The 17,214-nt window shown below is 49.8% G+C and overlaps 4 protein-coding genes across 6 annotated transcripts in view; 3 read left to right on the top strand and 1 right to left on the bottom strand.

Annotated features, from left to right (window-relative positions):
- Nucleotides 1-2,048, bottom strand: part of LOC308118176 (polypyrimidine tract-binding protein 3-like) — a 7,663-nt gene extending 5,615 nt beyond the window's left edge. The window contains exon 1 of one of the 2 annotated variants that reach the window (XM_080477460.1): nt 1,917-2,048. In XM_080477460.1, coding sequence (XP_080333586.1) covers nt 1,917-2,033 — 117 coding nt within the window. In that variant the 5' untranslated portion in view covers nt 2,034-2,048. The remainder of the gene's footprint in view (nt 1-1,916) is intronic. The other variant, XM_080477461.1, reaches the window with a different exon arrangement.
- Nucleotides 2,049-2,099: 51 nt separating this feature from the next.
- Nucleotides 2,100-6,137, top strand: hsdl2 (hydroxysteroid dehydrogenase like 2). Of its 2 annotated transcripts, none has more exons than XM_080477462.1 (11): nt 2,100-2,482; nt 3,701-3,864; nt 3,939-4,037; nt 4,116-4,230; nt 4,336-4,439; nt 4,513-4,611; nt 4,694-4,888; nt 4,976-5,047; nt 5,128-5,277; nt 5,488-5,616; nt 5,700-6,137. In XM_080477462.1, exons 1-11 carry the CDS (start codon nt 2,466-2,468, stop codon nt 5,813-5,815), a joined length of 1,260 nt encoding a protein of 419 aa, XP_080333588.1. In that variant the 5' UTR covers nt 2,100-2,465; the 3' UTR covers nt 5,816-6,137. The 2 variants fall into 2 exon arrangements, with proteins under 2 accessions (XP_080333588.1, XP_080333589.1); XM_080477463.1 differs by having other exon boundaries at nt 2,376-2,482; nt 5,128-5,159; nt 5,553-5,616.
- Nucleotides 6,138-6,699: 562 nt separating this feature from the next.
- Nucleotides 6,700-11,614, top strand: zcchc9 (zinc finger, CCHC domain containing 9). Its single transcript, XM_080476449.1, has 6 exons — nt 6,700-6,766; nt 8,043-8,401; nt 10,731-10,881; nt 10,977-11,069; nt 11,137-11,205; nt 11,302-11,614. Exons 2-6 carry the CDS (start codon nt 8,045-8,047, stop codon nt 11,418-11,420), a joined length of 789 nt encoding a protein of 262 aa, XP_080332575.1. The 5' UTR covers nt 6,700-6,766; nt 8,043-8,044; the 3' UTR covers nt 11,421-11,614.
- Nucleotides 11,615-12,282: 668 nt separating this feature from the next.
- actr1b (actin related protein 1B) lies at nt 12,283-16,649 on the top strand. The gene is made up of 11 exons (XM_080476601.1): nt 12,283-12,609; nt 13,429-13,493; nt 13,600-13,675; nt 13,800-13,925; nt 14,033-14,157; nt 14,486-14,702; nt 15,201-15,293; nt 15,362-15,536; nt 15,753-15,814; nt 15,894-15,934; nt 16,020-16,649. The coding sequence occupies exons 1-11, from the start codon at nt 12,562-12,564 to the stop codon at nt 16,120-16,122; spliced, it is 1,131 nt and encodes a 376-aa protein (XP_080332727.1). The 5' UTR covers nt 12,283-12,561; the 3' UTR covers nt 16,123-16,649.
- The last annotated feature ends 565 nt before the right edge of the window (nt 16,650-17,214 follow it).

Raw genomic sequence — 17,214 nt, 5'->3', positions numbered from 1 at the left:
AAAAAGTACCATGTCCAGGGGGGCTTTTCCACCAGAAAGAACCAGGTTCTAGTTCTGGTCCAGGACCAGACTCAGCACTAGTTCTTTGTCTTTCCACCTCCAAAGCCCCGGCCTACCAGGGGCTAAACTGCTGCTACCAGAGCGGCGCTACACCGGGGCCAGACGTGTCATCAGCTGTGGGCGGAGTTATCTCTGGAGGTATCTCTGGAGTTATCTCTGGAGTTATCTCTGGAGGTATCTCTGGAGTTATCTCTGGAGGTATCTCTGGAGGTACCTCTACCTAAAAGGCAGAAGCGAGGCTGAACCAGCTTTCTGAAAACTCCAACGAACACGGAGCCCCAGAGTGGTTATAGAGAAAACAAATAATAATAATCCGTGGGAACGATATAATACGTGGTTCCCTGAGGTTAATAATACGAGGGAATGAGATCATTTAATCTGCGATCGTGGAGCCGTGGTTCTCGAGCTGCAGAGCTCCTGCTCTGTCCTGTCAGCTGCGTCACACATAATCTAGAACCAGTTCTTTTCAGGCTTTTCATGGTGACATGATTGTGACTAATTTCACCTCCAGGTCTTGTTTGGTGTTCTGACGGCAGGCTGAGGTCTGCATGAGGCAGCAGGGGGCGCTCTGCTATGAGATGCTCCACTATTATTTTCTAACCACAGAACTTCTTTATAATGAAGTAATACTTTAGGTTCCTCAGGAACTACTAAACAAACTACAAACTACTGTAAATGAAACTTGGAGTTTTTAGAGCTAAAATGAGTCTTTTAATGGCTTCATGTGAAAGAGAACTTTAATCAGAGTGTTTACCTAGGTTACCATGGAAACGGCTGTAGAGCAGCGTTCCATCATTCTACACCTCCATTCTATCATTCTACACCTCCGTTCTATCATTCTACACCTCCGTTCTATCATTCGACACCTCCGTTCCTCCATGTTGAAGAAATAAAGTGAAAGAAGCAGAAATTCACCATGTAATGCTGAAATGTTGAAGACGAAGAGCCAAACTCAAACAAGCATTATTTGTTCCCCTCTATGTCCACTCTGGGGCTCTGGACTAAAGCAAGACAGACGTGAACCAATAGAGACAAGAAGAGACGTAATGTCTTCTGGCTCTTTGGTTCATCAGAGGTTCAGGTCAGACTAGATGGAGCGACCCGGACTAAACCTCTGGTACAGTCCGTCTCCTGGTTCCTGGACGAGGCTGTCAGAGCAGAATTGGTGAAATCAGTGACGTATCACGTTTTGGAGTGACGCAGTGACGTAGCTCTACTGGCTCCGCTAACAGTGGAAAGAGAACCGGTCCTGAACTAGAACCTGGTTCTTGTTGGTGGAGAAGCCCTACAGGAGAATATGGACTGGGAGTCAGAACACGACGGACCAAACTGTTGCGATCGGCTCTGATTGGCCTTTCATCCGTTTTTACAGGGAGTCATTTTCGAAAAGTTGTATTTCCCCTCTGTTTCCATATAGACGGAATGGGAGCGTTTTCAAAAAGTTGTTTTCAGTGACTCCGAGCAACGCAGACCCACAATGCTATGGGAGTTTGGTTTGCACTCAGAAACGTTGCGGTAATCGGACCTGACATGGATAAACATCTGTTAACATGTGTTGCGACACTCGGGATTACAATCTCACGTGACGTCACAAGCAAACCGGATCAGAACGTCAGCAGCAGTTGAACGTGGATCTGAATCACGAGACTTCAGCCTGCCAACCTGCAGCCACACTAACCCCGCAGCGCGCGAACCGAGCGGCCCTGCGGGAGACTGGTACACAAGTAAACAACAACAAACCCCCGGGGGGGGGGAGGGGGTCCGGTCTCCAGGGAAACCGGAGCAGAACAAACGGCGGGGGTTCGGGAAGGTTCGGCCAGGTTGGGAGCCGGTTCGGGAGCATCTCTCGCGCTCACCCGTCCATCGTGCGCGTGCAGAACAGCTGGACAGATGTTCTGGTCCGCAAGCCTCCGTCCGCGAGCTGCCGCACAAACACTGGGCACTTCCGGCTTGGTGACGTCGGCACACAACATGGCGGCTCGTGGACACGCCTGACAATAAAGCCACACACACACACACACACACACACACACACAAACACACACACACGAGCACACACGCACACACAGATGGAAACACACAACAGACAGAGAAAGAGAAGACTTTCTGTTTGTTCTGAAGCCTTTATCTTTTAGTTGTACTTCGTATTATCTTGTATTTTATGACACTTGTCTTTCAAAATATAAAACGATGTTACTGCGACACAATTATGTTATAAATTGTCATTTTTATTTGATATGAATAAATAAATAAACCAACCCACTGCAGTTTCTCCCCCCCCCCGGCAGGGAGCGCTGCTCTGTCTGGAAGCCTGCAGCGCCGCAGGAAGCAGCTGAATTGGGTGAAAGGTGAAGGCGACCTGATCTCGAGCTGCGCTGTGATCTCCTGACTCAACTGAACACAACATGCTGCAAAATACTGGGTGAATCTCCGAACCGAGCCGAGTCCGTTCCGAGCGTCCTGTGCGCGTGTTACTGTGTGTACTGTCTGTGTTACTTTGTAAGTCGTGTGTGTATATACGTGTACTGCGTGTGTTACTCTGAGTGTGTTACTCTGTAAGTCGTGTGTGTATATACCTGTACTGCGTGTGTTACTCTGAGTGTGTGTGTTACTGTGTGTATATATAGGTGTGTACTGTGTGAGTTAATGTGTGTGTATGTATGTGTGTTACTGTGTATATATATATATATATATATATATACATATATGTGTGTACTGTCTGACTTAATGCGTGTATATATATGTGTGTGTACTGTTGCGTGTATGTGTGTGTCATCAGTCAATCTCAGATAAGCTCCGCCTCTTCCTGCAGTGATCGAACCACAGGTTGTTTTTCACCAGGTATCTCAGCAGAGCTGCGCTGTGATTGGTCATTGAAGGAAACAGAATGTGAGACTGGTGGGAAGAAGTTCACTTTGATTTACGAACACCACTTTTTACTGCAACAAGCGTAGGAATACTGAGCGAGTTGGTTCGTTAATAGCCAGTCGGTTCTTTAACAACCAGTCGGGTTCTTTAACCTGAGTAAAACTTGAGCAACTCGGTTCTTTAATAGCCAGTCGGTTCTTTAACAACCTGTCGGGTTCTTTAACCTGAGTAAAACTGAGCGAGTCAGTTCTTCAATAGCCTGTCGGTTCTTTACCCCTAGTAGAACTGAGCAAGTCGGTTCTTTAATAGCGAGTCGGTTCTTTAATAGACAGTCAGTTCCTCAATAACCAGTCGGGTTCTTTAACCTGAGTAAAACTGAGCGAGTCGGTTCTTTAACAATGTCTCAGCTCTTTATCAACGAGTCGTTTTTTTTAATAGCGAGTCGGGTTCTTTAACCTGAGTATAACAGAGTTTGTGTTCCTGGAATCAAGTGTTTGTGGAGAGAAACACATTCTACAAACTCCATCTTTAAGTCATCAAACCATTTCCACCGGTAATCCCTCCATACTTCTTTGTCTCTGGTGTATTTCTGTGGCAGCGTTACAGCCACCTACAGGCCTGGCAGATGTACTACTTAATTTTGAGTAGTTTTCATGGTGTCCTGGATGCCAATGTTTCCTGTGTGACCGCCTGGTCCCGGTCCAGACTTTCCTGGTCCAGGTCCAGACCCGCCTGGTCCTGGTCCAGACTGTGTTGTCTGGTCTTGTTGCAGGAAGCTCGCCGGCTGCACACTCTTCATCACGGGAGCGAGTCGCGGCATCGGCAAGGCCATCGCCCTGAAAGCTGCTAAAGATGGCGCCAACATCGTGATCGCCGCCAAGACCGCGGAGCCACACCCAAAACTGCCTGGGACCATCTACACCGCTGCACAGGAGGGTGAGCCAGACGGAACAAACCTCTACAGGCATGATGTTGTGTCTGTGCTGTGTCTGACACACTTCCTGTTTCAGTGGAGGCCGCGGGGGGGCGGGCCTTACCGTGCATCGTCGACATTCGAGATGAACAACAGGTCGGAGACGCCGTTAAGAAGGCCATCGACACCTTCGGAGGTAACGCCGACAGCTGACTGGCCGCTGAACACTGAACTCCGCCCTGTCGGTGATATCACGGCTGCGTCTGATTGGCAGGTATCGACATCCTGGTGAACAACGCCAGCGCCATCAACCTGACGGGAACGTTGGACACACCCATGAAGAAGGTGGACCTGATGCTAGGGATCAACCTAAGGGGAACCTACCTGACGTACGTGTCTCCGCCCACTCACATGCCCACCGGCACGTTTCCCGGGAAACCTCGCGGACGCGAGCCGCTTTAGCCATGGAGTTAATGAGTTTTGGTTCCGTTCAGGTCCAAGCTGGTCATCCCGCACCTGCTGAAGAGCCGCCGCCCACACATCCTGAACCTGTCGCCGCCGCTCAACCTCAACCCCGTCTGGTTCAAGAACCACACTGGTAACCATGGCAACCAGGTGAACAGGCATCCTGCCACCAACGCCGTCAATAACACGTCTGTCTTGTTTGCTAGCGTACACAATGGCAAAATACGGCATGTCGATGTGCGTCCTGGGGATGGCCGAAGAGTTCAGAGGTCAGATCGCTGTCAACGCCCTCTGGCCCAAAACAGGTCGGTGTGACCAGCAGCAAGCATGCTAACCTTCTCTGCTGTGCTAATTCTAATGCTAACGGCGGTGTCCTTGCTGCCGTAGCAATCCAGACCGCTGCCATGGACATGCTTGGTGGCGACGGCATCGGTAAGCAGTGTCGCACCGCCGACATCATGGCGGACGCGGCCTACGCCATCCTGTCCCAACCCAAGGACTACACAGGTCACTTCCTGGTGGACGAGGACGTCCTGAGAGGGCATGGGGTCAAGGACTTCGACCACTACGCCGTCCAGCCAGGTCGCTGCAGAGACCAAGCGCTCGCTAAGCTGATAACAGGATGTGGTAGCGACGTGTCGCTAACCGTGCTTTCTGATTGGTCAACAGGTCATCCTCTGCTGCCGGATTTCTTCCTGGACGAAACTCCGGAGAATCTGGCCCAACAGATGGAGCAGCACGGTAATTTTGCAGCGACGCTGCCAGAGCTGTCTAACGTAACCTCGCTCCTGAAAACGGCCTCTCACCGTCCCGTCTGTTAGGAGCCACGCCTGCATTCAAACCCCCGCCGTCAGCAGAGGCCCCGCCCACCTCCGGCTCACCGATAGAAAGCACGTTTGACGTCATCAGAGGAGTCATCAATGAAGACGTCGTCAAGTCGACGCAAGGCATCTACCAATTCGACCTGTCAGGTACTGGGGCAGAGCTGGTTCCATATAAGGACATTGTGTAGGCGTGTCTCACAGACGTGTCTGTATAAGGGCATCGTGTGGGGTGTGTCTTACAGACGTGTGTTCATATAAGGACATCCTGTCAGCGTGTCTAACAGATGTCTAACAATATGTCCATATAAGGACATATTGTGGGTGTGTCTAACAGTTATGTTTTTATGCCCATATAAGGAGAGCATGAAGGCGTTTGGTTCCTGGACCTGAAGAGTGGTGCTGGCAGAGCAGGGCGGGGTCAGCCCGCCTCCAAAGCTGACGTTGTCATGACGATGAACTCCAGCGACTTCAGCAAGATGTTTGCAGGTGAGCTGGTGGTGATGGAGTACTGGTGGTGTACTGATGTTGCTTCAGCGTGCTCCATGCTATGCTGTTATGGTGTGTTTCAGGGAAGCTGAAGCCGACGTTCGCCTTCATGTCGGGGAAGCTGCGGATCAAAGGCGACATGACGCTCGCCATCAAACTGGAGAAACTGATGGGCCGCATGAGCAAGGCCAAACTGTGAAGCCCCTCCCGCATTGTGCTCAAGCTCCGCCCTTTATCGGCCCGCGCTGCACATCGTGCCTTATCAACGCCCTGGCGCTCTGCAATGCCTCTGCGGTGCAGCGGGTGGCGCCAGCAAGCCCGTCTGAACCTCCAACCAGCTGAGGGCACAGTGCAGCCCCTCATTGCACCACCTGGTGGCACAATGTGATACTGCAGAGTTTGTGGTGATTTGAATGTTGTTGACTAATAAAGTGTTTCAGTGACATTAGAGGAAAACTGTTAACTGGAACTGTTTGATGAAAACTTCAACATTAAACAAAATAAAAAATAACCCAACAGAAGAGTCTCATGTTGTGCTTCAGTATTTATTTAATTACAGAATTCACTCTAGTGTGGAAACAGCAGAACCAGTTTCCTGAACACCAGCCTGGTTCCAGTCCCTTCAGCTCAGTCACCTGGTTCTTCAGGTCTGCAGGACAACTGATCAACTGACAACTTGACAATCCAACAACTGCCTCCTTCTTTAAAACATTTTATCCAGACGTGTTGGTACCTTAATATTTTGTTCACTGTTACTGGTAATTATTTGATACCTTTTGAAGTTTGACACTTTGTAACTAATACTGGTACCTTAACAATACTTTTTCAGTATAAATGGTACTTCAATTGTTCATGTTTAGAGCCCATTGTCCTCTGCTGCATGTGTGTGTGCTTTCATTACTCAAACTAACAGCAGCACTACCGAGTAGACCATCAGGAAAACTACCTCATTTTAGGAATGATGCCTTGGAGAAACAAACATTTTTGGAAACTCATGTTTTCACTTGAAATGGCATGGAAACGGTGTCCGAGCTGGGTGCAGTTCCTCCCGCGGCCTGTGGGAGCAGTGACGGCGCTCAACTCAACCACAGCGCCAAGACCACCGAAGGAGAGGAAGTCCCGAAGTAGCACGCGAGCGAACCGTTTAAAGGTAACAAAGTTAAGCTTTAAAACGCTTAAAATGTCACGTTTTACATCCGTGAGATGGAGAGAATAAGCTTTTCTGAGGTGTTCGTGGAAGTTAGGTTGAAGTGTGGGGAGAAGAAGAACGAACGCGACGTGGTTAGCTGTTAGCATTAGCACGTAGGTCCCGGTAGAAACAAATCCACGTTTCAAACATGTTTTCTCTCTTTAGTGTAAAAGCTTCAGTATCCTCATCCAACAGCAGTTTGATGAGCAGCAGGATTGGGGAGGATTAAAGTTAAACTTTAAATAGCCCCCTTTTTTTTAAAGCTTTTAAAGGATTCTGTCAAAGATTCTGTTTATCTCAAGAAAATGTGTGTCAGTGATTATCAGAAGATTAAACGGTTAAACTTTTAAAACTTTCCTGCTCTTCTTGGTTTTTATAATTCTTAGATTTCTGATTTAGTTTCATAGTAAATTCTTGAGACTTTAATCAAACACTTTATATTTATTAATTTCCTTTGAATGTGAGCATATTTTATTAAATTAAGTTTTCTTTCGTTTTATTGTGTTTTGATCATAGTTGAAAGTGTTTGTAATCTTTCTTTTTTTTTATTCATTCCAGTATGTTAGAGTCACTTTCACAGTTTTGGGTGTCTTGTTTTGAACTTCAGAATGTTTCTGTCGGTTCAGTACTTCTTGGTCCAGCCAAACTCTCTCCGGTTCTGTTTCAACCGGCTCTGGACATCGACTGACTGCCGGTCTACACAACATCCTGGTTCCTGTCTGATCCGCCTCACGACCTGGTGGTTTAGGAGCCTGAAAACTTAAAAAAAAATCAATAAATTTAGAAACGTGTTCCAGAGAGGAGGACTTGAAAACGCCGCCTCAGCTTTGACGTGTGGACGGACAAGACGGACATCAGCTGAAAACGATGATGTCATGGCCCCGCCTCTCGACCTATAACCCCGCCTCCCTCTCCGTGACGTCATTAACACCACCAACATGGCGGACTACCTGCAGGAGCTGCTGATACTCGTTGCTCCGTGTCTTCTTCTCTGTTTCTGCTGTATTTCTGTGGCAGCGTCACAGCGCCACCTATAGGCCTGGCAGGTGTACTACGTCTTGAGTAGTTTTCATGGCATCGTGGACCAAACACTTCCCGGTGGTCCCAGGAAGTGTTTCCGTGTGAACGGGAAACTTTTGAAGAACGTCGGGAGAAAGAAGAGTTTTAGCTCGAGGTGATGGAGACAGAAAGTTTTGACTCAATCTTGAAAACCTGAATGTTTCCTGTTTGTCTGCAGCCATGACGAGGTGGGCGAGAGCCAACACTGTCAACAGAGACAAGGCGGCAGACGCCACTCCATGGAGCCAGTTGAGGGGAGGAGGAGGAGGAGGAGGAGGAGGAGGTGGTCCCAGGAAGACGGTGCAGAAACCCCCCCGGAGGAAGAAGGACTACACCAACGAGGACGTGAATGGCTTCCTGGAGTTCCTGCAGCAGAGTGGTGGGGGGGGTGGGGAGGGAGGGAGGAGCTCCGGGGAGGCGGGAGGGAGGAGTGGGGAGCAGCGGGTGCTCCGTGAGGAGGTTCAGGAGGCTCTGAGGAAGGATGACAGGAGGGAGCAGCGCCGGCTGAAGAGACAGAAGAACAAGAAAGATCACATGGTGAGTATCCTCGTCTCTCGGGGCTTTTCCACCAGAAAGAACCAGGTTCTAGTTCTGGTCCAGGGCCAAATTTAGCATCACTTCTTGGTCTTTCCACCTCCAAAGCGCCGGCCTATCAGGGACTAAACTGGTGCTAAGCTGGCCCCACATTGCTGCTGGGCCAGAGTGGGGCCAGAGGCTGTAGAGCAGCGTTCTATCATTCTACACCTCCGTTCTATCATTCTACACCTCCATTCCTCCATGTTGAAGCTTTTGATTCAGACACGTCCAGAAATAAAGTGAAAGGAGCAGAAAGTCACTCTGGAATGTTGGAATGGTGAAAAATAAGACCCAAACTCATTCATGTTATTATTATTATTATTATTATTATTCTTCTCTATGGCCACTCTGGGGCTCCGGACTAAAGCAAGGTGGACTTGGAAAAAACAATAGAGCTGCGAGCAGACGTAAAGTTTTCTCTGTCTTCATCCCGAACCAAACCGCTGTTCCAGTCCGTCTCCTTGTTCCTGTGTCGGCGCCACGTTGGTGAAATCAGTGACGTACGACGCAATGACGTGGCTCTCACTGGCTCCATTAACGGTGGAAAAACAACCGGTCCTGAACTAGAACCTGGTTCTTTTTGGTGGAAACGCACGATCATTGGTCGCAATTAAAACACCTTTTTTGTATATTTCTTCATTCGAAGCAGTTTCCCAGATAACAGTCGAACTATAGTGCAATGCAGAGAATTTCCTGTTTTATGTTCCTCCTGATACCAGGATACACCAGGATACACGTATCAGTGTAGAAAGTCTGTCAACAATACATGAGGACAAAGACAAAAATGAACAGACCATAAATTATTAATAACAAAAATTAAGGAGGGGGGCTCAGTCATGAATGTCAATATAATCGATAATATAGAATCAATATATAATCAATATACTTCAAACTAGAGGATCAGGAGTCACATTTGTTCCTAGGGCTGGGCAGTTTTAAATGGTGCATTCTAATGCATTGTGGACTACTAAATACTACATTGTGTACTACTAAATACTACATTGTGACGTGATAAATTGTAGGACTAGTTGATATTGAACGAACCAAACACCAAATAATGCTACTGAAGAAACATTCTTATTTAAAAGCACATAACTGAACCAATATAAAGATATATACATGAATATAATATCTATAAAGAGGTATACAAAATAAATACTAAATAAAAACTTTCTTCAGAAGCCACATAGTCTAGTTTCATCTTGAGTTGCTGGACTGGTAAAATAAAACTCTAATAACCTTTGAATTTACACTTGAAAGTGTTTTTGTTGTGGTCACAGTGTACGGGATGAATTCTGCCAGATCACACAATTAGTACTAAACATGACTACAACCTCAACATAAAGTACATTCTAATGAAACATTCTGCTGCAAAATATTAGGGGTACACGAGGCTTCAGGGCATGTAGTACACATACCAGGCCTTTAGGGGCGCTGTGACTCACCAAACAGAACAAAAACACAGAAGAAGACAGACCACATAGAAATATAGAAGTAGACTTCTTCACATGAACACATAAACCACTATATATAACTCTAGTTTTATAGGTCTATGGCCCCGCTCCGCCTGCTTCTAGCTTCTGCAGCTCCACCCGAGCTTCTAGTCCCTGATTGTTCTGGTTATTAGGTGACGTAGCGGACCCAGTTTTTTTTTTTTTTAGATCGGCGGGGTGATCGGCTGGATGCACCGATCACTAACAAATCACTAATATCGGCCCCGATCCGATATCTACCGATCGGATCGGGACGTCCCTACAAAATACAGTGAAATGTTAAAGTCCTACATAAGCACCTTGCTTAAAACCATCCGGTTTTGGTCCACGGGCCTCATGTTTGACTGAAGTAAACTTCACAGCAGCGCCCCCTGCTGGAGGCTGTTACACATTAATAAGGTGTGTTAACAGTTAAAACTTCCATACTCAACTATTTATCCACTCTTACCCGGTCCCGATACCCGGTCCCGAGATTCTACTGTACACATAAGTTAGACGGCTTTCAGCAAGGTCCGGAGCTCGGAACCGGGCCGGTCAGCAAGCACTTTTTTTCTCTGTCTTTTTCGAAGATTGACCGTCCAAAAGACGTCTGGAGGCTCGTTGAAATGGAGCTTCAGCAGTAAACATAGTGCCAGTGTTCAGTCGGGCCCTCAGACCTCGATTTGAGCTGCAATTCAATAAATCAATGGATCCATTCTTTGGCCCAGTTGTTCTCTGCTGCACTGAGAAAATTAACCCCTCCTGACTCCTGACCCCTGACCACCCCCACCCCCACCCCCACCCCCACCCCCACCCAGCTGTGCTTCCTCTGCAGGAAACCTGGTCACGGTCTCGCCGACTGTCCCGAGGCCGACCGGGACCAGGACCTGGGTCGAGGGATCTGCTACCGCTGTGGCTCCACAGAACACGAGGCAACCAGGTGTAGAGCCAGACTGGACCCGGCTGTGGGTGAGGAGAACCAGAAGCAGTAGACCCACCAGAACCTGTAGACCCACCAGAGGAACCAGAACCGGCCCTGTGTGACTCTCTGTGTTTCCTGTCAGGTGACTTTCCGTTTGCCAAGTGTTTCACCTGTGGTCAGATGGGGCACCTGAGCTGGTCCTGTCCAGAGAACCCCAGAGGACTGTACGCTGCGGGTAGGTCCAGGTCCAGGTCCAGGTCCAGGTCCAGGTCCAGGTCTTCACTGTTCCTCCTTGTCTGCAGGTGGTTCTTGTCGGGTCTGTGGCTCAGTGGAACATTTTCAGAGGGACTGTCCAGAGCGTCAGGCTTCAGGTTAGACTCGCCATGTCTCACCGTGTCACTACATTGCCGAGTCACAAAGTCTCACCATGTCATTGAGTCTCTCTCACCATGTCTCCGTGTCTCCAGCTCACTCCGTCACACTCGGCTGGTTGTCCAACAACATGAGCGCCGATCACGAAGACGTATTGGTCCCTGACAAGAAAAGTGAAAATCAAAGGGCAAAGGTCAAAGTGGTGAAGTTCTGAAGGGCTGTGTGTGTGTGTGTGTGTGTGTGTGTGTGTGTGTGTGTGTGTGTGTGTGTGTGTGTGTGTGTGTGTGTGTGTGTGTGTGTGTGTGTGTGTGTGTGTGTGTGTGTGTGTGTGTGTGTGTGTGTGTGTGTGTGTGTGTGTGTGTGTGAAGGATGGAGTGTCACACATAGTTCATGTACAAAAACCTGATCAAAACACAAATAAACTAAGACAAAAGAAATGATGTGTGTGTGTGTTTGTATAAAAAGGTATTTCCCTTCGCGAGGTCGCTCTGTCCCCTCAGCATTCTGATGTGACATCACTGGACTGTGTGATTAACATGTGGGGGGCGGAGCCTCCAGGCGGGGAGGAGCTGCGGTGTGCAGGCCCGCTGATGGCAGCGCATTCCCGTAGTTAGGCTTATAACACCAAAACATTATCCGCTAGTAAACGAGCTGTTTAAAATCTCCGCGGCTCAAGCCCCGCCTCTTTTTGCAGGAGCTGCTCTGATTGGTCGACAGCTGTGGTAGTTTGTGACACATTCATGGAACCTTGGAAAGTTCTTCAAGTGACATACATGAGCAATATTAGAGATGAGATAAATGACCAGCAGGAGAAAAAACACAAAGCGACAAGAAACCAAGTGAAACATTCATAACTGAAAGTAATTTAAAAACTTAAAACTGTTAAAACAACTTTTGTGTAGTTGTTGTTGATTTCATGACTTTTGTGAGATTGCTTGTGCTCCAGTTTTGTTTCCTGGTGTAATTTCTGTGTACATTCGGATGTTCTGTGATGATTTGTGAGTTTAATGTTGTTTGTGTTTGTGATTTTACATTAAATCATTCCAACCGGTGACGTCGGTAAATCATTTTTCCAGAGGTTCTTCAAAGCCTCTGATGCGCGTTGACGGCGGGCGCATGGCCGTCCTGCTCCACGCTGTGATTGGCTCGTGGTCCTGTCAGTTAGCGTGTTCTTGCAGCTGATTGTCCGGCCGGTCCCGTCGGTTGGGCGGGGGCGGTACCAGGAGCCGCGGCGGCGCAGACACGGTGGAGCGGGGAGTGACGGAGCGTTATCCGGTGATTCTGTTCATGGTGTAAACACCGCGGCGCGAGGAGAACCGCACGGATCCACAGAGCGACTGAAGCCGCAGACTGCCATGGAGTCCTACGACATTCTGGCCAACCAGCCGGTAGTCATTGATAACGTGAGTATGATGATGTCATCATCCACACCCAAACCGAGGCCGTCGTCGCTAGCAGCGGCAGCTAGCTGTTAGCAGCGGCACCATTGTGTCTGAGCGGCGGCGAGCAGCGGCAGTTAGCAGCGGCGGCTAGCCGGTAGCAGCGGTACCATTGTGTCGGAATAGACCCGCTCCATGTGTCCACCTGCTGCGGCTCAACGCGCTCCTCCAGCGGGCGTCCACCCAGCGGGGCTCCCGGTGAGTGTGCAGCCGCAGGGGGAAGCTCGCTGAGGCCGCAGCCTATTTGCTCCTGCTGCTGCACCTCCGCCCGTAGCGGCGAGCGGAGCAGCGGGGCGTCATGACGGAACCGCCTGATTAGCACCGACACCCCGGGATGACCCCCCCCCCCCCCCCCCACCCCCAGATTAGCACGGACACCTCGGGTTACCAGTTTTGGGTTCATCCCGATATGACGTCATATCGCGACACGCCGATGAGAAATCAAAGAAAATGATTGACAGTTGGAGAGATTGAACTGTTGTACGAACATTTGGACTCCAGAGAGCAACGCTTGGACGTTACACACCTGTTCACTACAGCTTGTGAACGTCTATACATGTTCACATGGTCGTCTCCCAATTGGAATGTTGCTGGTTCGATTCCCAACTATGTTGCCGGTTCGATTCCCATCTCCACATGTTGAAGTGGTGTGTGTGTGTGTGTGTGTGTGTGTGTGTGTGTGTGTGTGTGTGTGTGTGTGTGTGTGTGTCAGCTGACGTTGCAGCCTCCAGCTTCGTCTCATGACCTCCTCGTCTTCATCCTGTGACTCTTTTTGCTCCTCAGGGTTCAGGAGTCATCAAGGCTGGCTTTGCTGGAGACCAGATCCCCAAATACTGTTTCCCCAACTAGTAAGTCCTCCTGCTGCACCTCCTCCTGCTGCACCTCCTCCTGCTGCACCTCCTCCTCCTTCCCCCTACAGTTTACTGTGTGTGTGTGTGTGTGTGTGTGTTGCAGTGTGGGTCGTCCTAAGCATGTGCGTGTGATGGCTGGAGCTCTGGAGGGAGACCTCTTCATCGGGCCGAAGGCAGAAGTATGTTCTCTCTCTCTCACACTCACACACACACACTCACTCACACTCACACACACACACACACACACACACACCAGAGCCAGTAGCAGTAATGTGTGTGTGTGTGTGTGTGTGTGTGTGTCAGGAGCACCGCGGCCTGCTGTCGGTCCGCTACCCGATGGAACACGGCATCGTGAAGGACTGGAATGACATGGAGCGGATCTGGCAGTACGTCTACTCCAAAGAGCAGCTGCAGACATTCTCCGAGGAGGTGAGGAGGGGGAGGATGCGCCGCGAAGCAGCTTCTGTGTGTGTGTGTGTGTGTGTGTGTGTATTCATCGGGGGGGGGGTGTGTGTGTGTGTGTGTGTGTGTGCTAGCATCCCGTGCTGCTGACTGAAGCTCCCCTGAATCCAAGTAAGAACCGAGAGAAAGCTGCTGAGATCTTCTTCGAGACCTTCAACGTCCCGGCGCTCTTCATCTCCATGCAGGCCGTGCTCAGCCTGTAAGAACACACAGTGTGTGTGTGTGTGTGTGTGTGTGTGTGTGTGTGTGTGTGTGTGTGTGTGTGTGTGTGTGTGTGTGTGTGTGTGTGTGTGTGTGTGTGTGTGTGTGTGTGTGTGTGTGTGTGTGTGTGTGTGTGTGTGTGTGTGTGTGTGTGTGTGTGTGTGTGTGTGTGTGTGTGTGTGTGTGTACAAACACAGACAACAGCACCAACTAGTGGCCCAACATGAAAACTAACATTGTTTTCAGGACGTTGTCGTGAAAATGAGGTTTTGATGTGCCGCATCGCCGTGGAAACGGGGCCTGACTCTCCCGCTCCCCCCCTGCAGGTACGCCACGGGCCGGACCACCGGTGTGGTCCTGGACTCGGGGGATGGGGTGACCCACGTGGTCCCAATCTACGAGGGCTTCGCCATCCCGCACTCCATCATGCGCGTCGATATCGCCGGGCGAGACGTGTCGCGGTACCTGAGGCTGCTGCTGCGCAAGGAGGGCTACAACTTCAACACCACCGCCGAGTTCGAGGTGGTGCGCACCATCAAGGAGGTGAGAGGGAGGAGGGGCTACAACCATCAGGGAGATGAGGGCGGGCAGGGGGAACCATCACGGAGTGGGGAGGTGCTCAGCGAGGTGCTCCTCAGGGCAGCGTCCCGGGTCCTCTGCTTTACTCTCCATTGTGTGACTGGATCCAACCAGCAGGAGCTGAAGGAGATTATTGATCCAGACCAGACCGCCGCACTGCTTCAAATCAAACCTGATCAATCATCCTGGAACGAAACACGCTGAGGAACAGTCAAATCCTCGTCCTGTCGTTATTGATTAGAGAGATTGAGAAAAGCCTTAGGGAGACGGAATACACAGGAATCAGTACATGTATTGATCTATTGATATTCTCTTGTGTGCCAGTATTGTAGTTGAACTATTGATCAGTGTGATGTGGAGCAGCCCTCTGCAATCAATACAATGTGATCTGACTGTATTGATCTGATCAAGTGACCAATGATTGACACCCTGCTATCCCCCCCCCCCCCCCCCCCCCCACAGAGAGCCTGTTATCTCTCCCTGAATCCTCAGAAAGACGAGACTTTGGAGACGGAGAAAGCTCAATATGTCCTCCCTGATGGAAGCACACTGAACGTGAGTCCTCTGCACCATCACCTCCTCTTGCTCCTCCCCCCTCTCACCTCCTTCTCTCCCCCTGTCAGATCGGACCGGCCCGGTTCCGAGCTCCGGAGCTTCTGTTCAGACCGGACCTGATTGGAGACGAGAGTTCAGGGATCCACGAGGTTTTGTCCTTTGCCATCCAGAAGTCCGACATGGACCTCCGCCGCACGCTCTTCTCCACCATCGTGCTGTGTGGAGGCTCCACCCTCATCAAAGGTTAGCCCCTCCCCTTCACTCCCGCCTCCACCTGCTCCATGCAGACTGTTCTCAGTGTGGCGCTGCTAATAAATCTGCTGACTCACTCCCACTCAGTGACCTGGTCACTCTGACAGAGTGATTCGGTCACTGTGACTCGGTGACTTTTTCACTCTGACAGAGTGACTCGGACTCAGTGACTTGGTTACTCTGACTCGGTGACTCGTGTGTTCTCAGGTTTCGGTGAGCGGTTACTAACTGAAGTGAAGAAACTGGCACCAAAAGACGTGAAGATCAAGGTCAGTGCGTCACTCACACTCTTGTGCTGTTGGTGTTGTTTTTGTTGTTGTTTTGACTTTGTTGTTGTTCACTGCACAGATCTCAGCTCCTCAGGAGAGACTCTACTCCACGTGGATCGGGTAAGAACTGTTCTCCTCCTCTCTCCTCACCTCCTCCTCCTTTCTCCTCGTCACCTCCTCCTCCTCCTCCTCCTCTCTCCTCCAGCGGCTCCATCCTGGCCTCGTTGGACACCTTCAAGAAGATGTGGGTTTCCAAACGGGAGTACGAGGAGGACCGAGCGCGAGCCATCCACAGGAAGACCTTTTAAGGAGAGGAAGCCCTGCCCCTTCAGCCCCGCCACCAAGAACTGCCCTCAAATACCCCTGTTGCTCCTCCTCCTCCTGCTCCTGCTGGAGACTCATCAGACACCTCCCATGTACCAGTGTCAGCCTCCTCCTCTGGCTCCTCTCTGTTCTCTCCTCCTCTTCCTCACACCCCTCCGCTCCTTGTTCTTTTCACCCCCTCCTCTTGCTCCTACCCCTCTGTCCCCCTCCTCATCTGGCTTCACCCCCCCACCGGCTCCTCCTTCCGGTTGACGAGCCCCACACAAAGGTGGGGGTGTTTGAAGAGGTGCACTGTGGACTTGTCGTTGCGCCTCCTGCAGGAGAAGCCGAATGTTTTTGTTAAACTTCCATTCCATTTTTTTTTTTTTTGTTTCACATCCTGTGTACTCAGCGGTGTCAGTGGTAATTTATCATCAGCTTCTTTTTATCTGTGGTTTCTGTTGCCATGGAGACGTTTCTACGGAGTCAGCGTTTGTTCTGACAGATTAAAACAAAGTGTGGAAACATCTCGACTCCCTCGTCTTCTTCTCACTCCCTGCTAATGCTAATGCTAACAGCAGCGCTCATCCAATCAGAAGGCTGGCTTTTGTATCAACTGGTTTCTACTGGTCGAGCTCTGAGTGGACTCTTAAAGGGGTAGGCACTGAGTTTATTGAAAAAAAGACTTGATCTGTATTTCCACCGCACATAACAGGAGGCACCAGACTAAGTCACTCCGACACTCGGCCTCAGTTGGGATATGAACCCATGACAGCAATGTCAGGCGAGAGCGTTACCACTTTGTTAACCACCTGAGAACATGACCACGTCACAATATGATGTGATCTAGAACCTTCTGGAGTCAGAACAGTTTTTGCTCTTGAACAGGAAGAGACCTGGAGTCTCCTCCTGTTGCTGCTTTATTAGAAGTTGGTATGGCTGCTGTTTGGGGGGGGGGGGGGACGCTCAAAGAGAGAGAGAGAGAAGAGAAGTTGGGGGGGGGGGGGGGGGGGGGGTAACATACAATACCCTTGTGCTACATATATTATTTGCAGTTATCACACTGACCCAAATACTTTACAACTGTTATTAGATTA

This window comes from Lipophrys pholis, assembly GCF_963383615.2.
Source record: "Lipophrys pholis genome assembly, chromosome: 12".
NCBI classification, from domain to species: domain Eukaryota; kingdom Metazoa; phylum Chordata; class Actinopteri; order Blenniiformes; family Blenniidae; genus Lipophrys; species Lipophrys pholis.
The sequence above is the reverse complement of the archived record's forward strand: the minus strand, read 5'-3'. Positions and strand labels throughout refer to the sequence as shown.